An 18,829-nucleotide genomic window follows, 5' to 3' on the forward strand; every position below is an offset into this window, starting at 1 on the left:
CCTGACAAGCAAGTGAGCCCTCGCCCAAATGGCCGGTGGCAAGACTATCTGCGTCACGGAGTCCAGGGCCACCGACAACCAGTCTAGCAGGAGACACGCCAGCTCCATCCCCCGAGGATCTGTAAGGTTCCTCCTGCACCACTAACCTGACAAGCAAGTGAGCCCTCGCCCAAATGGCCGGTGGCAAGACTATCTGCGTCACGGAGTCCAGGGCCACCGACAACCAGTCCAGTAGGTGACACGCCAGCTCCATCCCCCGAGGATCTGTAAGGTTCCTCCTGCTCCACTAACCTGACAAGCAAGTGAGCCCTCGCCCAAATGGCCGGTGGCGAGACTATCTGCGTCACGGAGTCGAGGGCCACCGACAACCAGTCTAGTAGGAGACACGCCAGTTCCATCTCCCGCGGATCGGAAAGGTCTTTCTCCTGCAAATAAAATAACTCTTAAAGAATGCAACTTGTTTACTACTAGATAAAGTCCAATTAGCATGTGCCATAGGAGCCGACTATGTTTTTTATTAACAAGTTATAATGCCCTCAATAGAATTATTATCAGACAGTAAAACTACAAAATATGGGATCTCCGGATGGGATCGGAACATGAAATTTCGTAATCATTATTAACGTTTTGATTTCAAAAATGGACCAAAAGTTAAAAAATACATAGTGCATGGAGTCCGAGACCGTTTATTGCCGCTGCAAACGTAAAAAGTGAAAGGACTATTTCAATAACAAATACGTTCGTTTCGCGACAGTTACAAATTCGGATCAAATCTAAATTAAACTTTATTTTTCGAACACTAAGAGCGTTTACTTATCTGTTGGATACAACTATTACATTGCAAATGAACAGAGATTGCAATCTCAGCAAACCCTCGTAAAGTAAATGATTCAGGGGAAATAAAACAAAAATATTCGACAATTCAAAGATGGCGTCGAAGATAACGTTCAATTAACGTCGGCGAGTTATTATAAGCTTTTAATTACACATAAAGTTTCGTTTGGCGGTCGATGTACAGTTGGCCTGGGAATACGCTGTAGGTACACTATAGTGCCTTGTCGCAGCGCTGCGTAGAACTTCATTATTATCTACTGTATAAGGTTTAGGTTCTAACAACAATACACTTAGCTGACCAGTGGGCGCAGCACGGTTCCATTTTTATCGTCTATCACTATGCGCGTCCCTTTCGCACTTATGTACTTGTTAGAACGTGACAGGCATGGTGACAAGGGATAAAAACGCGACCGTGCTAAGCCGCCAGGAGGTAGGCCTTATCTCATTCCAACATTTGCAACTGGGTTTACAGGTGGTCTATGACTGTTAAATACAAATTAACATTACGTCACGCTGTTTATTCGTGTAATTATCTAATATAAACATTTTTACTTTATTTTTAAAGAACAATCGTCATCAGATGGGATTACATTATAAATTCTCGGTATCACGTAATACCTCGTCCGTTACCCTAATAGTTATTGGCTCGCCGTTCAATTTTTTTTAACATATCAATTTAAAAGTGACATTTTCACCCAACGTTTGCATTCAGGAAACTAGGGACGCGAAATTTAGTACCTAATCAAAAACCTACCTAGTTGCGCACACTATTACAACTTTGACCCTTAACTAAAGCGCAAATTCTTGCAAAAAAATTTTAATAATAAAAGTAACAGCTCTTGTTTCAAGACTTTTTGGCATGCCATTATGCAATCTCTTACACACAAGGAATGTGCAGTTTCGAAATCAACCTAAACCTTATTAACAATAAAATCGAAAAAAAAAACAGAATTAAATCAACAAGTGTAATTTCACCGTAATTAAGATAAAATGGCAATATTTTTCTCTTTAGGTACTTACCTGTTTTACAAATAGGGGGCAACAGTTTCCCAATTTCTAAAGAAATTTTACTTTATAAACGCAAACAACTGTAAAATTTGTTTAACTTCCAAATGACAGAACCTCTTACATTAATTGTCCCGCTTTCTCATGCAATTAAACCAAATTTATTGAGAAACCCGTTACAAAATACAAAGTATGACGGAAAGTATACGTTAATTAGTATAGCAATTGATTTTTAAACATCACATTAAATTGGTACATGCTTTATACATTTCAGTTTTCAGAAAGTTGCAATTTTTAAAACTTAACTACATATTAGTCATGTTACTTGTTTTAACTGCCAATTAAGTGTATTTATTTTCTAAGGGTAATTAACGTACGATATTTTACTGTAACATAATAAAATGTGATAGGTTTTCGCCAATTACTTTTAACTTAATTACAATGCGACGGCTTTGCTAATGGATGAGAAAATTAAAACAAAATTTTTGTAAAATGTGTCACAAGTATTTTGAGTACAATTTAGAATTTGAACATGCCAAAGCATTATTAAAAACCGGCAAAGTGCAATGCACCATATTTCGTTCATTAAAAATATCACGGTTCGTGAGATACAGCCTGGTGACAGATAGACGGACGGACGGACGGACGGACGGAAGGACGGACGGACGGACGGACGGACGGACAGCGAAGTCTTAGTAATAGGGTCCCGTTTTACCCTTTGGGTACGAAACCCTAAAAAACAATCGAAATAAGGAACAATATATATATAAAGAAATTGCAAATGCGGCGAAGATACGCTATGAGTGTAAATACATCATTTTACTAAAGAAAGGGGGTTTTCGAAGATTACTCAAGGTACAACCAGAAGTATATTTTTTCGATTACTCAAGGTACAATCAGAAGTTCCTAAAAAACATGTTACCTACTCGTAAATATGTTCTATAAAATATAAATAAACATCAAATTAATTTGCCAATTATTGGGGTCACGTGCCTAAAAATACTTGCTTCATATTCATAGTCTTATTAAAGCGACAAATAAATCAATAATTTTACTATAGGTTTTGCTCATCACAAAAATAGACAAAAGTTTGTCAACAGCGTTTAACCCTTTCAAAGATCAGATGTCGTAAACCTAAACCCAATCAAGTCCATAAGGAGATTGCGAAACTTTGCAAAGGTTGACTACGTCAGATTGGGCGGACATCAAACCTAATCGACCATGTAATGTTTGGTACCCCTTTCACTGTGATAGAAAAAGTTGGAAAGGGAATTTGGATATAACAATAAAGTATAGTTTTATAGCTGAATCTGAATAATCTTTTATTGCTTTGGAACTCCATCCCTAATAATTAAAGCGAAAATTTAATTTATGAAGGATGTATAAAAAACTACACTACATTTATACTACATTTTGCGGGATAAACGAAAAGTAAAAAAATTACGTCACATTTTAGGATAAGACAGCGACAACTGGAAAACTGTATAGAATGTGACGCTTTAACTAACATGTTAGCACTACCTACTTGCAAATGCAAGCAATTATTTTATTAGTTAGTATATTTTGGATTTCACGGGCCTATAAATCCCGGTCTTTTGATAGGCTTGCGTGGGGATATAGATCCATTAGTTAGTATACTATTATCAACTATTATTATCTTTTTTATCTTCTACATCGGGTTTTAACTTTCGAAACATGGTGCGCCACCTATTACATAGTTCACAAGTTGACATACCTATTAACCAAATAAGGGAGTATAGATGGCGCTCATGCTCATGTGGATAAAATAGAAACCTAAACGCGCTTCATAGTAACAGCAGTAGCCGCCAGATGGCAGCATCAGTGCAAGTTTACCAATGGATATAACGTACAGATGTAGTGTATAATTGTTTTCCATCGTATTTCCTCGGAAACGTTCGTATTTGTCATGCTACTAGAGTCAGGTTAAAAAGCGTATGCTGAGACGCGGGCGACGCAGTTCACGCAGCGCAGCGCAGAGTAGATTTTGTAGACTAGAACGTCCTTTAGCTACGCACGCTGCATCGTAAGGACGTTCCACGTTTAAAATAAGTGTGTTAATAAAATCTGAGATGCATTTCAACTTGATTCATGACCCACTAAACGTTACGCGTGCCCTCGGCGCTTTGTAACGTATTTCGTTTGAATTGTTTGCACTTACCATTTGGTTGGCCAACAGCTTGACGACGTGGACGGACGCGTTGGAAGTCAAAAGGTTACGTGCGCTCTCAGGGTCCGTCGCCACGCCGCGCGTCGATATAGTCACAGCCGTGGATAGGCACCTGGGTAGAATAACCTCATTTTAATTTAATTAAACCATTAGTGTAAAGTGGGTGTGACTTGATTACAAAGGTGCGCGTGGATTAATAAGGGGGCTACAAAACTGCCAATTTCTCACTATTTACTATTGTATGTGATAGCTAAAAAATAGCACAATGCTTAGGGTGGTTTTCCATCTGTCCAATATATTGGTCGAATGTCTGTGCGTCTCACTCTTTCACTAAGCAACATGTTAGATGCAAGACACATCGGACCAAGATATTGGACAGATGGAATACCACACTAAGATAAAAAAGAAAATCATAGTAGAAAAAAACTATCTCGCCCGAAACAGTAATTATTTCTACTTTTCCTTTATTTTAATTAAAAAAATAGCACTTGTTCTTTTTATTGTTAATTATATTGTTGAAGGCTTCTTCTACAATATCTTTTGAAAAGTGTATTAAAACCGCATAATTACGTTTTTTTAGATCAATAATATATTATTTGTAACATCCCTGTAGGGCTGGTGTTTAGTGTGTTTTATACTAACTTGGAAGTGATTTGATTGGCGAGGTCCTCTCTCTCCGCCGCCAGGGCCAGCAGTTGTTCCAAGGGTTTCAGCCCGTGCAGCCTCTTGAACACAGCCTTGTCTGATGCTTGCTGCCAACAAATAATGTCACTGTCACACCAATAGGGAGTATTACTGCAATGTTCTGCCGCCAGAGTGCAGCACTAATGTGTTTAGTAAACCATAGAGTAACTTGTACATACTAGGCCTTAAAGTTTTTTGACAAGTTTTCACTATGACATTGATGCACCAAGGCGGTTTGTTTACAGGTGGCCTACCGAGAAACGCGAAACTCGAAATTTCTTTATCTACCTCTCTATCGATCGAATAAGCAAGAGTGATAGAGAGGCAGAAACCGAACTTTCGATTGTCGTGTTTCACGGTAGGCCATGTGATTGACCAAGTGACGCATGATGTGTCATTGATGATGTCAATGAGGTTTGTTTACTGTATGTACTAGTGGTGCCGCCTACGCAGAGCTTTGCCTAATATTCCCTATTACCTATTACAGTCAAAAATAGGCTGAATTTGTTCACATCTGTCACTTTTCCCTGAGATGTTCATCAGGGGTGATTCTCTTAAATATACGTACAGATGTAGTGCATAATTGTTTTCCATCGTATTTTCTCGGAAACGTTCGTATTTGACATGCTGCTTCAGTCAACCTCAGTACTATTTGTACCGAGACTGACTGAAATAGCAAGACACGTTCATACGGTTCATAATCATGTACCACATCTGTAAAGTACGTATTAACTTGAAACTCTTGAAAGTCGGTATTTATGCTACTTTTACCTAGAAAGAGCATATGCGTGACGATATTCAAAGCAAATGTAATAGTTCTAATATAAAAGGATTTAAATGTTTATTCAAAACAACATATTATCAAATCTAACTTCAATTACCTTATCCGATTTTTCCAGCATCCTGTGTAGTTCATTCAGCAACCTCTCCAGATGCATTGTGTCGAGCGACACTTTATTCTTCCTCTCATTCTTATCACTGGCCTTGCTCATATCACTGAGCGAGCTGCAGATACTCTCAGTCTTCTTCAGTTTCGATCTATCATCCTTCTTTTTCTTCTTACTCTTTTTACCTTCTTTTACTTCTATTACTTCTGTGGCGATATTATTGTTGTTATTATTTTCCGAGGATTCTTGTTTGTCGCCGTTCTTTTTCTTTTTAGATTTCTTTTTTTCGACGGTTTCTTTAGCGTCATCGCCATTCACTTTGATTTCCGGTTGTTCAGCCGTTTTTTCTTCTTTAGAGACATCTCCATTGACTTTAATCTCTGTCTTGTTTATTTGTTTGACATCTGTTTCACGTTTTTCTGTTTTCTGTTCGTCGTTCTCGGCGACCAGCAGCGGTGAGAGAATGTTGTTGATTTGCTGGAAGACTTTGTACATCTTGTTGGCGGCGGGATAGAGGAAAGCGTCGATGGGTATGCGAAGCTCGCTGGCCGATTGATCGTTTCCACTGCGAAAAAGAACAGGAGAATGAAAAATCTATAACTTTGTACAAAAACAACAAAAACCTAACAAATTGTAGGTCGCAGCATCAGTAAAATACTGTTCTAACACTAAAACCGTCGTGTCATATTGGAATTCGGACTTCGTGTTCGATCTGTACAATAGTGACACCTACAATGCAACTAATCCATAATACACCGTGCCTTCCACTATGTGGCTTTCAATGAAAAAAAAACATTAGCTGTTTCACACATTTTGGTTGGACAATTAGGTACCTTACGGTATTTTTAATGGGAGAGCTAACATTTTCTTTGCGATTTCGTGATTGGTGCCATAATAAAAGTAGCTCAGTTTTGCGGATAGCATCGAACTTTGCATTTAAAGCACCATAGTGGACGACACGCTAAATAATAATCTTTCTTTGTGCGTATTTTTCTTTCTAAAACAATAATTCAGTCACATTCACAAGTTACTTTTCTCAAAATTCACTTACGAGGCTAAAAGCTTCTGTTTGACCTTCCTCGCCTTCTTCTTGAGCGCCTTTATCTTGTCCCTCTCTTTCCGCTCCTGCTCCAACCGCACCGCCTCGTCCAGGTCGTTGTCTTGGCTCTCCGATGTCGTCTGGAATTACATTTTATGTTTTATTCTTTTTACATCTTTACAATGCAGGAAAGTCGCCTCCGATGGTATGGCCATATACGCCGCAGACCGGTAGACTACGTCGGAAATAGATGCCTCAATCTCACTGTCCAAGGCCCGAGATCACGCGGCCGCGGTAGGCCTAAGAAGCGCTGGCTGGACGTCGTGACAGCGGACATGCAAGAGAACAATCTCACACCTGATGATGCCGAAGACCGGGCAAAGTGGAGAAGACTGAGCAGGAAAGCGGACCCTGGCGCTAGGCCGGGAAAACTCTAGGTTGAAGAAGAAGAAGAAGAAGACATCTTTACAATATTACATGATAAACTTAGGAATTACTAGACGGACTTTGAAGTTGTTTTAAATATAAATACCCAAGTAAATATTATACCTGAGATTGGTAAATAAATTATTACCCTTATGTAATTACCGTTCAATATATTTCCTGCGAATTATAGTAGGGGTATCAAAGTAAATAATTAAAATTATCAAACTTCACACAAAGTCGCGTGACTCACTGCTAAATGTATCTAACGGATCTAAAGAAGCATAAAAAGAAAAGCACGATAATAGCTTCTAAAGAACTATGTGAACTGTCCGTCAGACACCAGGATTACCATGGTAGATAGTTGGGTTTGACACCTTCCGACTTAAAAAAAAATACAACAATTCCTACCGGCTGCCTAGGTCCTGTAGCTTTCTCTCTGATAGCTTGCAGGTGCGACTCCAATCTCTGCTGACTGGCGTCTTGCTTGTCCCTTATCCTGGACCTCAAGGCGTCTGCTTCCAGCTCTGCAGCGGCGGCTAACGCTGATAGACGGGACTTTACGCCTTCCGCCTGTAACAATACAACGCAAATTAAAAAAAAAACAGTAATAAATATTCAATAAAATAAAACAAGTACAAACATAGCACAAAAACGGCGAACTGACTTCATTAAGCTTCCCATCTTTAAGTCAAGTTACTCATGCTAGTACTACGCCCTCAAAACAAAAAAAATAATATCTATCTTACCCACACAAAATGTTTGAGCTACCTATTAAAATAATTTCAATGACAGATTTGTCTGTTTTACACTAATTACGCAATTTATTCAAGTTTAATTACCTGTTATATATTTATGTTATTACATTGTGCGGTATTGCCATTGAACTTGTAACTTTAAAATCTGAGCATTACGTTTCATTATTGTTCGTCAATAAAACACCTGCCTCGAGTAAGAAGTGTAAGAACCGGCCTTTGTTGTGAGCATTGTCACCTTGCCAAAAAAAACATAACAGGCATAGATAATAATAACTGAAAGAAGGTGTTACGTAATTTCGCCGAAGCTCCCATAGCCCGGCTAGCTCAGTCGGTAGAGCATGAGACTCTTAATCTCAGGGTCGTGGGTTCGAGCCCCACGTTGGGCGAAATATTTTTGAAATAAAATTACGCAATAGCGCTGTATTTTTTTTGTACATTACACGATATACTTTTTCTCTCTGTAAATTGATGTAAAAAAGTGATAGGTATTTTACAACCTAATTTGGAAACAAATACAGTCGGCAACAATGAAAAATACTTTTTAAAATGAAGTTTATGGCAGAAATTTATTGAGTCTTAAACCTAACTAGGTCTCGCTTGACTAAAGCAAAAGTAACTTCAATACATATTCGAAATTCGTTATAATCATTGAATTCACAATGCTGACATCTAATAGTCATTATTTAAAAAAATCTTCATTTAAGTATTGAATCGTACCTTCTCTCTCGCCGCAATGTCCCTCTCCTGCCGTCTCATCTCGCGCAAGCCATCGACGCGTCTGTCTCGCTCCCTCCTACGCTCTAACAAGGTCTGCACGTGCCGCTGTCTCTCTGCTTCAAGGGCCTGCCTTCTAGCTCCGACGGCCGCTTCGCGTGCTGCTTTTTGCTCCTGTGAAATCATAAATATTACATTAACACAGCAAAGAAAAGGCACCCAACAATGTGGAACGATGATCTAGTCAAGAACACAGACGGACAGACAGGATTACTTTCGAGTTAATATTATTAGCAGAGATTGATTGCTACGTGCGTAATCGGGCAGCTATAACTTAAAATGCGTTTTTTACTTATTTTATTCAAAATTAAACCTTCATACATAGTCTTTGGTAAAAAATTATAGACAATAAAATAGATTAAATACTTATAATTTCAAAGAGAAAATAAAATATAACTTATGTCTTATGAAATAAGAACATTGTATTGTGTTGTGCTGTTTTCCGAAACTCGACGACTAGCGCCGATTTTGCGTGACGAAAAAAGGTGTTATTCATAAACGGCTGCTATTTAACTGATCACCAGATTTAGTAAAATTTAATACCAAAATAAAATATTTTACCACCCTAAAATAATAAATGATCCCCAAAATTATAACCCCATTCTAATGTGAAATGATTACCAATTTTATTACATTTTGCTATCCTATTAAAGGAAATGACACCAAACTAATCATTATTAACCCAAAAATAGTAAATGATTATCAAATTTCAAACCCCATTTTAATGTGAAATGATAACCAAATTTTTACATCTTGCTATCCTATTAAAGAAAATGACACCAAAATAATCATTGTAAACCCAAAAATTGTAAATGACCACCAAAATTAGAGCTCCATTTGAATGTAAAATTATAACCAAATTTTTTAATCTTGCTATCCTATTAAAGCAAATGACTCCAAAATAATCATTGTAAACCCAAAAATAGTAAATGACCACCAAAATTGTAACCACATTTTAATTAAAAATATGCAAATATTTAATATATCGTTATCCAATTAAATTAATTAATCCACTTCGTCACCTTTTTCTAGTAGCATTTCGTTTCTGTAAGGGTCGCAGTTCAAACCTAACCTAACCCACTTTTCTAGTATCATTTCTTTTCTGTAAGGGTCGCAGTTCAAACCTAACCTAACCCACTTTTCTAGGAGCATTTCGTTTCTGTATGGGTCGCAGTTCAAACCTTACCTAACCCACTTTTCTAGTAGCATTTCGTTTCTGTAAGGGTCGCAGTTCAAACCTAACCTAACCCACTTTTCTAGTAGCATTTCTTTTCTGTAAGGGTCGCAGTTCAAACTTAACCTAACCCACTTTTCTAGTAGCATTTCGTTTCTGTAAGGGTCGCAGTTCAAACCTAACCTAACCCACTTTTCTAGTAGCATTTCGTTTCTATATGGGTCGCAGTTCAAACCTAACCTAACCCACTTTTCTAGTAGCATTTCGTTTCTGTAAGGGTCGCAGTTCAAACCTAACCTAACCCACTTTTCTAGTAGCATTTCTTTTCTGTAAGGGTCGCAGTTCAAACTTAACCTAACCCACTTTTCTAGTAGCATTTCGTTTCTGTAAGGGTCGCAGTTCAAACCTAACCTAACCCACTTTTTTATCAGCATTTCGTTTCTGTAAGGGTCGCAGTTCTAACCTAACCTAGCCCACTTATCTGATAGCAGTTCGGTTCTGTGAGGATCGCAGTTCTAACCTAACCTACTTTTATAGTAGCATTTTGTTTCTGTAAAGGTCGCAGTTCAAACTAACCTAACCTAAATTTAAAAGTGGAAAAATTACTGTCTTGGGTGAGACTTGAACTCACGGCCCACTGGTGAATTTCCAATATGACTTGGAACTCCGTTAGCCGTTTGAGAAGTGTAACACTCTTGCGGTAGATGTCGCTAAGGTCCCCTTGACCTATAATATGGTGGAAAGATTTGCTGGCTATGGATGAGGTCTTGGTGGCTCAGATGGCAGCACGCTGGAGTATCGATCCAGAGGTCGTGAGTTCAAATCTCACCCAAGAGAGTAATTTTTCCACGTTTAAATTTATTCTAAGCTTAATAGCTTTCGCAGACGTTTCTGCTTGTTAAAAATTAAAATTAACCTAACCTACTTTTCTAGTACCATTTCGATTTTGTAAGGGTCGCAGTGCTAACCTAACCTAACCCACTTAACTGATAGCGGTTTAATCTACTTTTCTAGTAGCATAACGAAATGCTACTAGAAAAGTAGGTTAGGTTAGGTAGGTATGCGGTGCGGGGTACGGGGGGTTGAGCGGGAGGGGCTACTAAATTTTGGCATCATTTTACTATATTTGGTAATATGTATACATTTTTTGGTAATAATAGTGGTTTATTTAGGTGAAAATATCGCATTAATTTGGTCTTCAAGATTTGGTGATCATTAATGATTTTTGGTGATCATTCAATATAATTTGGTATTTGAATACAATTTGAAGTGCAGTCGTAATTAAAACGGTGGTACTTTTGTATTTTTAGGCCTTATTTTTTTGGTGTTCAGTATTTTTTTTTGGTAAGCATGATTTTTTTATTTAGGGTGCCAAAGTATTTTTTGGTGGTCATTATATTTGTAGCTTTCATAAACGCGTTACTGGCCTGAATTGTGTGTCTTTATCTGTTATTTTGACTTATGTATTTGTAAGAAAGGGATAAAACAATTAAACTAAATCAGGCGCGTAAAGTTTTATGAATAAGGGGTAAGAACATACCAGTTTATTAAGTCGGTCTCGCCTCACCCTCCTGAGGCGAGTGGTGTGTGTCCGACATTGGTCCAGAAACTCGTGTCTTCTGTTCTCCGCTTCTAGCTGCTTGATGAATGCAATCTCTCGCAATTTCTCTTCTTCGTCGTGCGCTTTGCGGACGATATCCTGAACGTGAAACGTGATTGGTTAATTACTCTGTTGTATAACAGCAAGGACACCTTAAAAGTGTATCGTTCATTAAGTGTCCTGCCATGTAATTTGTTTAGCATCGGTCGTGAGGGTGGGTTACTTCGATTTGATTTAACGCAATTAATTTATTATTAAATACACATAGTGCCTTATACATATAAGAGTATTTTAATGATTATACAATAGGTACTTTAGCTTACTTTTAAATGTTGATCCCGATTTTCTGTCGCCTTTTGCAGTCGGCGTTCCATTCTTAGACGCTTCTCCTCAATCAGCTGATTCTTAGCTACCTGCAAGATAAGCATAAATGGAACATAATAATATTATATTATAATATATACTATCAATCATTGCAAATGTACCTATGTGGAAACGCTTAGTACGCGTGCCGCAGCTTGTTGCCATAACTATGCCGTGTAACTTATAGGCCTCAAAGAATGCTTCTATGAGTACATCAACAACAAATTGCATTTGCGCTGTACAAACAGCAACACTCCTAACCTTATTACAAAAGGCATAAGGTCCACCGATGTACAGTTAACAGTGTGGGCGATAGTACATTATTAATTTAAATAATTTATTATTGCAGTCTGTACCTTGACTTCTTCAACTCTGGCCAGCAGTAGGTGAATTTTCTTAGCCCTCTCCGTTTGATATTCCAATCTTTGTCTTTCAGCGCGCGCCTGTTTAGCTTGTAGCCTGAAAAATTAAGAAACGGATGTACATTTATTAAAAAAAATTTTTTTTTTTTAAATAACGTGAATTTATTTAAATAATGTCGACTGGACGATAAGAGAAATCCTTTATGTGATTTGTGAATGTACATGTATAGAACATTACATTATCAAATATAAAATATGGTTTACCTTCTTAGCGCATCTTGAAAGCTGCCACGTCTTTTGATTCCTTGCGAGAGTTTGGCATGAAGTTGCTGAGCGCGACCTGCCATTAACGTTATAAAGACGTGTTTTACTGTGATCATTCTCTTGACATCAAATTAAAGCAAGCGTATTTCAAAAGAAATTCAGGTCAACGTCTACGTCAAAGTCAAGTCAGTCAATAGAAAGAGGCCATTCCAACATACCTGGGTCCCTAGCAACTAGCGCCTCTAAAACGACTAGCGTGTCGACGCGCTCGGCCCAGGACATCCCGGCTAAGGCCGTCTCATACTGATCTTCAAGGCTGGCCGCCAGTGCACCCAGGTTTTCAGGTGCCGCCAGCGCCGTTACGTCTTCACAAAGAATTTCCGCGTCCGTCTTGGTAACATAGATAACAAATATTAATCAAAAAGGAAACCAACCAATTACTGTGGTGAAAATAAATTAATGTAGTACTTAAAAGTGCTAACCTCAGTATCATCCGTCTCGGTATCCAAGTCTATGTCCGACACCTGCTGTAACTCCATTATCTGACGATTCAACAAGTCTTCTTCCTCGCACAGTTTCCTCTGGTCTACATCAGATTGGAAATCTAACGCCCAACTAATCTTCTTCTCGTTTTCCTCAATTTGGGACGTCATCGCTGCGATCTCTGACATTTCCGATGGATCAGCTGATTTTAATATCTCATTATGATTCGGCATCTGATCGTCATCTTCGAGGTACTTGAAGGTAGATCTGAATTCTGCCTTCCATTTGTCAAAGTCAAACACTTCTTCAGTACTCTCTTGGGACCTGGCTAAGCCCGTGGTCAGACTTTCTAATGAGGAATGCAGGCGGTTCTTAGTCAGTTCAGACGATTCAGAATCTTTAGGCGTGTCTTTGACTTTTTCGGCTTTCCTGGAGATCGCTTTGCTTCGAGCTGATCTTTTTAAACCAGTGACATCTGATTTCTGTCTAATCATGGCTAAATTAGTTTTGGTTTTACTGTCAACCCTATTCTTAGAAGCTACGGTAACAACCTTTTCAGGTTTAACTATTTGAGGCTGCTCAGATTTCGCTCTGTCTACTTTATTAGCAGCTGTTGTGTTGATTATGGGCTCGACTTCCTGTTTAGGAGACTCTATCATGTTTAATGTAGGCAGGCTGGTAGTTGCAGAAGGCTGATGGAATCTATTAGACCAATGTGATTTAGATTGTTTCTTTGATTCGCGACTCAAACGCCTAGATTTCACTGTGAGCCAGCCATCATTGTCATTCTTATTGCTATCTATGTTAAGCACTTCTACTGAGTTAGCTGCATCGTGAATCAGTTCTAAATCATCAGGGACTAGAGTTCGTAAGCTCTCACTCGATTCTAGACGTGACCTATCAATTTGTGCAACAATTGTATCAGAACTACTATATTCCTCGCAATCTTTAATGTTTTCAAGTGCAGAGGTTGACTTTTCTTTTTTATCTAACTTTTCGTTTACTTTTAGACTAGTAGGCCTTAAAGGACGTTTTTTCACTTCTACCTTAGGCTGATTAAACTTCGAGTCACCTGAACCCATTTGGACATTTTTATTCATTACTTTTCTAGGGACGGTACTTTTATTCACGACGTTGGACGAAGCATCAAAGAGACTGCTCCGACCAGTGGTCAAATTAAATGGGTAGCTGCACTTGCTCGTTTGATTTCTCTTTGGACATATTTTTTGTGTTTTAGAAGCTGTATTTGGTCTAATTTCTACAACGGTTTTACTTCTAGCTAAAGGTGTGGATCTTGCAAGCGTTTTTATTTCTATTTTGGTAGTAGTTGCTTTAGGTTTAGCAGCTGCTTGTGAATAAGCTGGTCTTACAAAGATCTTTGTGTCAACTTTCGGCTCAGGTTTTTTAAAATCCTTATCATCCTTACTTTTTACAGTATCTTTTATTTCTGAACAGTCTTGGGAGACTACATCATTAACTTTTTTTTCGACCAACATAGCATCTTTAACTTCTTGGGTATTTGCCGTATTATTTTCCATCCCACTCGGATTAGACACCAGTTCCTCTTTTTTTATTGCTTCTGTTTTAGGCAGTTCGTATGCTTTATCGTGTTTTTCTTCAATTGATTTTGTCGAACTTTCGTTGGAAACATCAGCAAAATCATCTTCTGATTTAGTTGGAGATTCATTATCAGCGACAGCATCGATTGCAACTTTATTTTCAGAGTCAGTTACTGTTGGACTTTTTACAATAACCTCATTAATTGTTTTTTTGTAAATAATTTCATCATTATTTTTCGTTGAGTCTGAGTTGACTATACTGTTGGTTTTCTCGTTAGCAGTTAGCTTATCTGCGATATTACACTCAACAGTTTCATTTCTTACTCTTTCTGTTTGCGCATCTATATCTTGGTTAATAAGATTATCATTTTTGACTTTATTATTGACCAACTGCATGCTGAGAAAATCATTCTCCATGGCATCTAATGTAGCTTTAGTAGCCTTAGCTTGTGTAGACAACTCTTTATTAGGCACTTTCTTGGCATTATCGGGTACAGCTTTATTTTTGGAAGATTTCACAACTACTGGTTTAGGTGAAACATTTGGACATTGTTTTGCTTTGCCTATTTCAACTATGAGCGGTTCCAGTTTCTCGGCTTTTTCGTTTTGAACCTGCACGACCGGCATTTGTTTTTCAACATGTTTTTCGACGTTAATAACGTCTTTCTCTTTAATATCTGTTAGTTTTGTTTCTTGTTTTAGTTCAGTTTTAGTGTTAGTAGTAACTTTAGAAGCTGCTGCTATTTTATTGCTAAAGAACTCAATATTAGCTTTAGGGCTAGTTGCATGTCCTGAGGAAACTCTAGGGCTTATCTTGCCACTACCTGGACTGGCTTTGCCAGTTAGGTTTGGGCTATTTTTGCCACTTGGAGTATTATGTCCAGAAAGGCAAGGACTATTTTTGCCCGACACAGATGGGGAACTTTTAACAGAATGAGCACGTCTTGATTCTGGGCGGACAAAATCTGTTTTTCGTATCTCCCAAGCTAAACTCTGGGGCCTTTGCGGAGGAGGAGTATTATCATACTCCCATTTCAGTCGAAACCACTCTCCTAAGGCTTTAAAGTCTCTTGTATAATTTTCTAGCACTAATATAACTTCTTGGCACTCATTTAGGTTTTCGTGAGCTTCTACTGTATTATATATTTCTCCAACCTGTGGATAAAGGGAAATTTCACAACAATATTATTAGGTTTTTGTGTTTGAGAATATTGTATCAAGGTCAAATGAACATCTTCAAAGAAATCTTAGAACCGATCCCAGGGAGCTTACCGCTCGTTGAAGGTCTCCAAACAGTAGCGCCCAATATCGCGCACGCAGCTCCGAGCGCTTGTCTCGTCCGGCAGAAGCCGAGCGGAGACGCGACGCGGCGGCCCGCGGGGGAGCGCGTCGGGGCGGCGGAAGAGTAGAGCGCGGAGGTTTACGGGCGAAACGAGCGGCTGCAACAAGCTTACGTTACTCAAACTTTTTGTTTATAAATTCTAGACGACGTAAGCGCCAACCGCCATAACCGTTACAAATAAATAAGATGTGATTTTATTACTATCCCTATGACTTGATGTAGACAACATTGCAAAATTGCTGCACCTTATGGATTGAATAATGTTAACCCTTTGTTTGAATACTCCTGCAGCGGGAATGTCTACTTGAATGTAATTGGCAGAAAGTTAAATTCCCACAAATCTAAAGAATTGTCTATTCTCTACCACTTGAAGGGTTAAGTAAAGCAGTAGAATAATTAAAAAAGTTTTAACATGATTGATCTAAAGTATGGTTTCCCCCAATTTTCATTCTCTTATTGACTGCTAGTATTATATTGCACTGTATAAAACATGGATTGGTATTCTACAAATCTATTAAGCCAACATTGAAAAATAATATTTTGATCACACTTATCATATAAATAATGAATTTAATACCAAAAAGATACACTAGTCTACATATTGCAATAAACTTAATTACATTTTTGCAACTTTGATATGATCACTCCATTATTGCTTAAATATGACTAATATGACAGATTATACCAGGTGTGGCCTATAACACGAGCAAATAATTAAAACATAGATTGTACTCCTCAAACGGTGACACTTTTGTTCAAGAACTTTTAAAAATTATGAAGTATTTAGTCTTCCTATTTTTCATGTTGTTGTTGTTGGTCAGTATGAGGAGTACAGCCTACAGTTTCATTTTTTGCTTGTATTACAGGCCACACCCGGTATAACAGTTGCTAATATGTAGCAATGGAGGAGGCCGTTACCCACCCCAGGGATTCTTGAAGCATTAAAACAATCATAATAAGTTTACTTTTATATTTATCTGTAACAGTTTTACAAAGAATAAAGGGCTTTTTTATTATTTTACTTTATTTTATTTTATCTCAGAGGGTTAAAACTTATGTTACTTGATATTTTTGACCTGTACTACCCATTTTTTAACATACATTAAACATTTTGTTTGAATTTGAATCATTTTAAGCTTTCATACAACTACAGATGGCTTATTTTATCATTGATATTTTAGCCTTTATCAAGAGCTCCAACTCCAAATAACTTTACATAATCACATATTACATGCCATGCAGCAAGAATGAACTTTAAATTATACAATAGTATAGCTTGTCCGATCTCTAAGATCAAGTTCACCATAGATTTACTATGGCAAACTTGATCTTAGGAAAGTGGACACACATAGAAAGGCCAATTTACTGTATGGCATTATGCTCTGTTTACTGGGTAACATCAACTAGTCATTCACTTATTTTAAGAAAAGATGGTGAGTCATGAATACAAAGGTAAATATAAATGTAAACTCTATTAAGGTGGATGCAGGATTGCTTTTGAGATAACACAATTTTACAACAGTTTCATTTGATAACTTTATAAAACTGAACAGACCATATTACTGCCATGCAGGTAAAAGGCAGTATGGTTCAGTGATATTCAGACATTTTTATTACCTCTTTCATGGTGTTCACTGAAGCTTGATATTACGATTTACTAGCAATTGTTTAAGCTGAACATGCTCTTAGATTATATATGTGGAAATAATATTACTACTCAGCTGAAAATTTACAATGAAGTGTGAACTAAAGGAATTGGCCGCTGTAATGAAAATTTATAGTATAAGTATTTCATGTATACACCAATACAATCTACGAAAATCTTATTAGATTTTAATATAGCATAGAGTCAGTATAGGTAATTCTTATTATAGAGGTTAAATAGCAAGCACACAGTAAATGCTAATGTTTACCAATAAACGTGATATTACAAAATGGCATTTCCTAAAACGTCTTATAATACAAGTATTACCTACGCCCACGGCAAACTACAAGTACCTAAACTTCAAGCTGAGAACTAACAAAAGAATGATGGTTTATTAGAAACTCACTGGGTGTATCGACTGCCACATGGAAAGCTACGAGGTTCCTCGCTTCTCTGCCTTCTTCCTGTACCAATTGTCTCACTTCTTCCATGTTAAACTAGTAAGAAACACTGTTTAATCGAAGAAAACAAAAAGGCAATACTAAGATCATTTCCGTGCTTAAGGGCACGGAAGACTACCTTATCCATAGAAATTTTATGCAATTGTAAGTAGTTATAAAAACGCAATTACGTTAAACGTAGGAATCATAGATTCTTTAAGGAATTCCAGTTTTTATTCGAATTACCAAAAACGATGGGTATTTTCATAACAATTCCCGTTTGACAGTTTAGTTCATAAATGTTGCCAGTTCTACCAAGAGCACGAATACGTGCACACAGCGCATATACAATACAATACCATTTATTTCTCTCATATAAGCTTACAGTAGTTTACCAATTCGCTTACACGGTAAAATAGAACTTATGACACATTAACAAATTATAAATTTAAAGAATATAGTTAGAGCAAGTAGACGCTAGCTACCACAAACTACTAAGAAGATACTACGTATAGCTACCAACTAGCTACATGAATTAATAGCTCAAGATTTGCTCATGATTCTCATGAACGGTAGCTGTGCTATACATAGCCATCTCTTTGTAGTCTGTGTACATAGCGCATGTTTACAACTGCGCAACTACCTCTACATAGTCCACATTTGGTCCACATGCTTAAACTTCATGCACCGCGTGCAATAACAATTTAAGGCCCCTGTACACAATGGGCCATCGCCGGCCATTCTGGGGGACGCATTTATGCGTTAGAGGGAGCAAGTGATATTGCTATCTCATTCTACCGCATGGCTGCGTCCCTTGGATTGGCCAGCGATGGCCCATTGTGTACAGGGGCCTTTACAGAGTGGGCCAAAATTCCACTACACACTCGTGCGCGAATCGCGGCGCGAAGCTGCGAACGCGATTGTGGAGTCGATTTCGCAGATCTGCGATCTCGACTCGATACTCGCGTTTCGCGGCTTCGCGCCGCGATTAGCGCACGAGTGTGG

The 18,829-nt window shown here is 37.9% G+C and overlaps 2 protein-coding genes and 1 non-coding gene across 3 annotated transcripts in view; 2 read left to right on the forward strand and 1 right to left on the reverse strand.

Annotated features, from left to right (window-relative positions):
• LOC134800998 (uncharacterized) overlaps nt 1-18,829 on the forward strand; it is a 201,707-nt gene that overhangs the window by 31,860 nt on the left and 151,018 nt on the right. The window lies entirely within an intron of this gene.
• On the reverse strand, nt 69-18,100 carry LOC134804339 (S phase cyclin A-associated protein in the endoplasmic reticulum). The gene is made up of 15 exons (XM_063777349.1): nt 17,791-18,100; nt 15,670-15,836; nt 12,838-15,552; nt 12,574-12,745; nt 12,356-12,431; nt 12,086-12,188; nt 11,690-11,779; nt 11,307-11,465; nt 8,536-8,706; nt 7,472-7,633; nt 6,650-6,777; nt 5,593-6,163; nt 4,670-4,779; nt 4,019-4,139; nt 69-425 (listed from the first exon to the last, which is right to left on the reverse strand). The coding sequence occupies exons 1-15, from the start codon at nt 17,873-17,875 to the stop codon at nt 84-86; spliced, it is 5,172 nt and encodes a 1,723-aa protein (XP_063633419.1). The 5' UTR covers nt 17,876-18,100; the 3' UTR covers nt 69-83.
• On the forward strand, nt 8,132-8,204 carry Trnak-cuu (transfer RNA lysine (anticodon CUU)). Its single transcript has one exon. It is a non-coding gene; the product is annotated as a tRNA-Lys (tRNA).

This window comes from Cydia splendana, chromosome 2 (assembly GCF_910591565.1).
Source record: "Cydia splendana chromosome 2, ilCydSple1.2, whole genome shotgun sequence".
NCBI lineage: Eukaryota > Metazoa > Arthropoda > Insecta > Lepidoptera > Tortricidae > Cydia > Cydia splendana.

What these genes read in the sequence shown, in the direction of transcription:
- LOC134804339 (XM_063777349.1), bottom strand. Translation starts at nt 17,875, where the DNA reads ATGGAAGAAGTGAGACAATTGGTACAGGAAGAAGGCAGAGAAGCGAGG. An exon ending in CCGAGACGGATGATACTGAG is followed by an intron (nt 12,746 to 12,837) that starts GTTAGCACTTTT and finishes TATGTTACCAAG; the next exon opens with ACGGACGCGGAAATTCTTTG. An exon ending in ACATTGCGGCGAGAGAGAAG is followed by an intron (nt 7,634 to 8,535) that starts GTACGATTCAAT and finishes GTATTGTTACAG; the next exon opens with GCGGAAGGCGTAAAGTCCCG.